Source organism: Haliotis cracherodii, unplaced genomic scaffold (assembly GCF_022045235.1).
Source record: "Haliotis cracherodii isolate W230 unplaced genomic scaffold, xgHalCrac1.p SCAF_1, whole genome shotgun sequence".
In the NCBI taxonomy this organism is placed as follows: domain Eukaryota; kingdom Metazoa; phylum Mollusca; class Gastropoda; order Lepetellida; family Haliotidae; genus Haliotis; species Haliotis cracherodii.
This window is the reverse complement of record NW_027266264.1, coordinates 38,328,250-38,335,357: the sequence shown is the minus strand read 5'-3', so window position 1 is coordinate 38,335,357 and position 7,108 is coordinate 38,328,250. Positions and strand designations below refer to the sequence as shown.

General features: G+C 42.4%; 1 protein-coding gene across 2 annotated transcripts in view; it reads right to left on the bottom strand.

Moving 5' to 3' along the window:
- Positions 1-7,108, bottom strand: part of LOC139477556 (katanin p60 ATPase-containing subunit A-like 2) — a 29,899-nt gene that overhangs the window by 4,021 nt on the left and 18,770 nt on the right. For both annotated transcript variants that reach the window (XM_071260025.1, XM_071260027.1), the window contains exons 10-14: positions 3,758-3,876; positions 3,144-3,241; positions 2,560-2,667; positions 1,418-1,589; positions 761-863 (exon numbers count right to left, since the gene is read on the bottom strand). In XM_071260025.1, coding sequence (XP_071116126.1) covers positions 761-863; positions 1,418-1,589; positions 2,560-2,667; positions 3,144-3,241; positions 3,758-3,876 — 600 coding nt within the window. The remainder of the gene's footprint in view (positions 1-760; positions 864-1,417; positions 1,590-2,559; positions 2,668-3,143; positions 3,242-3,757; positions 3,877-7,108) is intronic.

Genomic DNA, 7,108 nt, shown 5'->3' with positions numbered 1-7,108 from the left:
ATTAGTGAGTGAGTGAGTTGGGTTTAACACCGCTTTTAACAGTATTCCAGTTATATTGCAGCGTGTCAGCTTAATGTGGAAGGAAAGCCCGAAGTGATGCAGGTCTGGGACGTTTACCACTTCGGTGAAACCCACGAGCATGGGTATGGTACTGACAAACCTAGAAACATAATCAGGGCGAATTGGGATTTGAACCCACAATCATAGGTTTCTGGAGTGCCCAAGGGATGGAACTCTGCACAGCGATTCGCGGCTCCTCAGATGACTGGGCCATATATATATATTAATAGTCCAAGACAAAAGTAACTGTTCCTGTGCTATTTAATATATTGTGATTCTTTTAGGCACACAACACTCTTCTCATTCACTTTTTTCTTTCAAGTGTATTCGTGTTCAGTTTGGCACATCCCTATTGGATTCTGGGTGGAAATAGTTATCAAGTTTCAGTTATCCAATTACTTTTGCCTTTTGAGTAGATATCTCATTTAAGTCATATTTTTGCTGAAATAAACAAAAGAGAAATGTTTGATGTACTGACACCTTGTAAAAGGCCCCATGAAGTACTATGTCACCATGATTTATACACACAATGAGGCATATAGACATACTGTTAGAGGTCCTGAATGCATTGTGCTGTCATTCTTTGTACGGTAGTTATACAAGGAACAATTCTTTCAAAAGAAAAGTTCCTAAGACAACGATGAACTGTAACAGTAAAGATCCCCCAGAACATGGTGAATCTACAGCGTCAACAGCTCACCTTCAGTGTGGTTGTCTAGAGCATCAAATATCTTTCTGACGGGCCTCATGGCTGCCTCTTTACACAGCAGCTTGATGTCAGACCCTGAATAGCCTTCCGTCATCTGAAAACATTGTCCATTTATGTAAATCAACAACTACATTGGCACAATGTTATATTTCCATAAAAAACAAACACTTTCAAGCCATGTGATCAAAATACACTTCATCCTTAACTGAAGAGCTGACTAAAATACAGACATGTAAAATCAGATTGAAAGATCTGTGACATCAATTCTTGACGCCAAGAGCTCAGTTTAAGCAATGACACATCACAGACTCACTAACAGGCACTATGTTAGGAGCAAAACGAAAACTCAAGGATAAGAATTCTAATGATGGTTAACACATCAACATGCTCAAAGCAAAGTAAAATTAATTTGCAGAGTCCCTGTACACAGAAAAGGTGATGTTCCCATTCTAACAAGGTGATACATCCAGCCACATAGAAACACATAGTCAAATCCTGTTATTCTGACATGGTTTGTTGCATATGATTATGTCGGATTAACTAGTATGTCGGATAAACAAAATTAAGTAGTAAATTTAGTAGTATATTTGATAGCATTATATACACGGTAAAAGTAGTCAGGCAGGAATGAACGGTAAGATGGCTCACATTAGCTAATTGTTCGTAGTCAAGATCCGACATTATCTCCACTCCTGAACTATCTTTGGGTACAACTATAGGTGGGAGATGATGCTTGAACATGGCTCTCCTGGCTTCTGTTGTGGGCAGGTTCACTATGATCCGCTTCTCCAACCTCCGCAACATGGCGTGATCCAACTCCCTGCACACATAAAGAACATTCTCTGGTTTGAGCAATACCAAAATACACTTTGAAAGCATGGATGTTGAGAAAAACGTAGTGAGTGAGCTGGGTTTAACATCGCACTGAACAGTATTCAAGGCATATCGCGGCATGTCCGTTTGATGTGAGAGGAAAGCCCTATGTAGTGTGTGACCCATTACATGTTTGGCTAATCCTACAAGGTAATGTGGGGTTTAACATGGTGTGGCGTGGTGTGGTGTGCTGTGCTGTGTGTTTTAGCCCATTAATGCCGAGTGCCAGGCAGGACAACAACAAGTACTATCTTTTAACATCTTTTGGTACCCCTGACCTTCCACTCTGGGCAGACACTCTACCAATAGGCCACGGAGGCAGTCTGTGAATCAAAGTAACATATGAGTATGGTGCTGACAAACCAAGGATCATAATCAGAGGAAATCAGAACATAGTATCCTGGCCAGGCCCAAAGACGCCACTCTTGACAGCAAAGGGGCCTTAAAACAAGTGGTCCACCGCTGCCTCCAGCAGTAGTTCCGATATTCCCTCATCCTTTCCTCGATTTATATCAGTCTTACCAGTGGGAGATACAAATCATTCCGTAACAAATTTAATGGAACTGCACTGAAGGATTTACAGTGCACTTCTACAATGTCTAGATCTCTGATAAGCTATAAATCATAAAATATTTTCAAATCTCCTCCTTAAAATATATGTATTTGGTGGTAAGTGATTATTTCATCGAAAGTGAAATTGAATAAGGATTCCAGATTGAAAACAAAAGCTGAGAGGGCTGCTACCCGGTTTTCCAAAACCTATACCGTTTTTGATCTGATATCCACTATCTTACCTTACAGGACGATCAATAGCACCCATTAGTGACATAAAGAAAAATTGACATTAAAGTATAACGGATGAGGGGAGATACACGGATACAGTAAGCACTATGTGAAAAGAGAAATGCTGTTTGTACCATGGTAAGTTGGATGCAGCCAGGAGAAAGACGAGGTCATCTGTCTTGGCCAGTCCATCCATCTGCACCAGTAGCTCTGTCTTCATCCTTCTGCTGCCCTCATGCTCACTGAAACATAGAGTGCCCAAACACTACAGGTGTAGAATAATGCATCACTTGAAGGTATATGCATGTGGGAGGACTGCTTTGACGGGATGACAAACAAGGTCAAGGTATGTTTCAGTGATTCTATATCGTCTAAAACATAATCAGGGCACTCATTTCACACCATAACTGATGAAAAAGATGTCATTTTCTGCAGTTACCATTCAGATCATAATGTTCTAAATGTGGCACACATAACCTACACTTTTGCAAAATATTTGTCTGACCAAAGGCTTAAAAAGATATTAACGGGTAAACTAATTTTACAGACTCTAAACATTATTTTCTTCATGCTTCTACATAATTAACAATCAGGGTGTCCAGTGTGATTTGCACAGTTACTTTCTGGTCAGGGGCCAGTACTGTACTCATAGTGCTTGTAGAAATGGGGTTGGCAAGAGATGCCATAATATCCTCCTTCTCCTCCTCCTACTGCTCACCTGCCCCCACCCTGTGATCCCCGCTGACTCATGAGTGACTCCAGTTCATCCAGGAATATTGTTGATGGTGCATGGAACCTGGCCAGCTCAAACAACACCTGCAACAGAGATCCTTCTTGATTGACAGGTCCCATCAACTTTGTTTGATGCTAGTCTCCGTTAATTGGCTACTAACTTTATGAGCTTGTCAAGTTATGCGCATAAATTAAATAATCACCTGATTCATGTCATGCCACATTATTCCTACACCTAGCATGTCTATCAATCTCATCATTTTTGTCTGTTTTTGATTTATAAAAATATTTTTGCTTAAATTATTGTAGGTAACACGTTTTCATTGTTGAATTTGATTTTAAGGATTCACTGTGTATTTTTTCAGTTCATTGAGATACAGACATATTCTTACAAAAGTTTGCATATCAATTTTTTTATTCCTAATTCCATGAACCGAAAAAAATAAAGAGTCAATCCTTATATACACATGATTTTTTGTATAGACAATAACAAAAGCTTTTAAGCGATGACAAAATACTCTCTGTTCATCTAAGAAATTGCTCTGATATTCCAGCAAATAAACATGCGTCCTGCATTATCACCTTGACGTCACTACTAACCCTGACTAACTTTTCCGAGTCTCCTCTCCACTTGCTGACTATGCTGGAGGCAGATATGTTGAAGAAGGTTGTGTTGCATTCTGTAGCTACAGCCTTGGCCAGCAGAGTCTTGCCTGTCCCTGCACAACACAAGTAGCACCTCTGTACTGTCACACAACACAGGCACACAACACTGTCTCACAACAGAGTCACACAACACTGTCTCACAACACAGTCACACTATACAGTCACAACACAACACACTCACACAACACACACTACAGCCACACAACACACTCACACTAGTCACACAACAGTCACAAGTCACAACACAGTCACACAACACAGTCACACTACAGTCACACACTACAGTTACACTACAGTCACACACTATAGTTACACTACAGTTACACTACATAGTCACACTACAGTCACACACTACAGTTACACTAGACAGTGATAGTACACAGTCACACTACACAGTCACAGTACAGTCACACTACACAGTCACAGTACACAGTCACAGTCACAGTACAGTCACAGTCACAGTACAGTCACAGTACACAGTCACAGTACAGTCACAGTACAGTCACACTACAGTCACACTACACAGTCACAGTACAGTCACACACTACAGTTACACTACACAGTCACAATACAGTCACAGTACACAGTCACACTACATTCACAGTACACATTCACAGTACACAGTCACACTACAGTCACAGTACACAGTCACAGTACACAGTCACACTACAGTCACACTACACAGTCACAGTACAGTCATACTACACAGTCACAGTACACAGTCACAGTCACAGTCACAGTACAGTCACAGTACACAGTCACACTACAGTCACAGTACACAGTCACATTACAGTCACACTACAGTCACACTACCCAGTCACAGTACAGTCACACACTACAGTTACACTACACAGTCACAGTACAGTCACAGTACACAGTCACACTACATTCACAGTACACAGTCACACTACAGTCACAGTACAGTCACACTACAGTCACACTACACAGTCACAGTACAGTCACAGTACACAGTCACACTACAGTCACACTAAAGTCACAGTACAGTCACACAGTACAGTCACACAACACAGTCACACAACAGTCACAGTCACACACTACAGTTACACTACACAGTCATAGTACACAGTCACACTACAGTCACACACTACAGTTACACTACACAGTCACACTAAAGTCACAGTACTCAGTCAAAGTACACAGTCACACTACAGTGACAGTACACAGTGACAGTACACAGTGACAGTACACAGTCACACTACAATCACACTACAGTCACAGTACACAGTCACAGTACACAGTCACAGTACACACTCGCACTACAGTCACACACTACAGTTACACTACACAGTCATAGTACACAGTCACACTACAGTCACAGTACAGTCAAACACTAGTTACACTACACAGTCACTCTAAAGTCACAGTACTCTGTCAAAGTACACAGTCACACTACAGTGACAGTACACAGTCACACTACAGTCACAGTACACTGCCACAGTACACAATAACAATACAGTCACAGTACACAGTCACACTACAGTCACACTACAGTCACAGTACACAGTCACAGTACACAGTCACAGTACACACTCGCACTACAGTCACACACTACAGTTACACTACACAGTCATAGTACACAGTCACACTAGTCACAGTGCACAGTCACACTACAGTCACAGTACACACTCTCACTACAGTCACACACTACAGTTACACTACACAATCACAGTACACAGTCACACTACAGTCACAGTACACAGTCACACTACAGTCACACGACACAGTCACACAACACAGTCACACGACACAGTCACACTACACAGTCACAGTCACAGTACACAGTTAAAGTACACAGTCACACTACAGTCACAGTACACAGTCACACACTACAGTTACACTACAGTCACAGTACACAGTCACACTACAGTCACACGACACAGTCACAGTACAGTCACACACTAGTCACACTACACAGTCACAGTACACATTCTCACTACAGTCACACACTACAGTTACACTACACAGTCACACTACAGTCACAGTACGCACTCGCACTACAGTCACACAATCACAGTACACAGTTACACTACACAATCACAGTACACAGTCACACTACAGTCACAGTACACAGTCACAGTACACAGTCACACTACAGTCACAGTACACAGTCACAGTACACAGTACACAGTCACAGTACACAGTCACACTACAGTCACAGTACACAGTCACACTACACAGGATTAATGTTTATGATCAGACTGGGGCCTCTAACTAGAACCACAGCTGGGATCATACACACAAATTCCATCATCATGAATAGGGAGCTTCACAAGCCTCTGGGGCATTGTGGATGTCAAAGGTCACATCGGAACAGTTTCTATGACACATTATATTGCTGAAACAACCTATACAGGTTCAGCTTCATGGCTCTTGTGCCAAACAGACAATGAACAACAGTCAACATGCTAAGACGAAAGAATGAAATATATACATAATGAGCATGTCTGATTATGTGCAATGTTTTTATACTCACCTGATGCTACACTGTGCTTTAGCTTCCCTACCTTATACAGACAGACAGTACTGGAACAAATAAACAGCCTGTGCCTAGGCATCCACGAGTTATCCCCCTTGGCCCCTACTCATATTCTTCACTGGGTGACATCAGACTTCGAGTACACAGTGGCGCCAACTGTAAGGCGGAGGAGAAGGATGGAGTCGTGGTGGGCCTATAGGTGTAGCATCAGGTAAGTATAAAAACATTGCATTTAATCAGAAATGCTCATGTTTTACCATACCTGACGCTACACAGTACTTTATTCGACTGATGGAAGGTGGGCTTACCGTGAGAAGCGCCAGGCACACTGAAGAAGCACAACCAAAACCTTCGAGCAGGAAACCTAGCAGGCGACAGCAAAGTAGCGGCTCCCGGAACGGCAGGCAAGGGGAAAAGATGCAAGTCAAGACCTCTCGGAACAGAATGGAGGTCTGACGGTAGAGAGAACAATGCTTGACTGAGGGTAAAAGCAAGGCATTCTGTATCCGGCTCAAAAAGAAGGGGAGAAACAGGACCAAACTTTACTAGGTACTGACTTAAAGTACCCAGCAACCCAAGAGGAAACAGCACAAGGGATGGTCCTACCTTGGCAATATGCATCAGCGGGGCTGCAGACAACCACGTTCCTCGGAATCAGCACGGTCAATGGCGTCAGCGGTTGGTCAGCTGCTGGGCCAGGACAAATGGATCAAAGCTATGTATACCCTCGATGTCCTCTACAGATATGTAGCGAAGATAATGGCTGGCGAAGACAGTAGTAGATGACC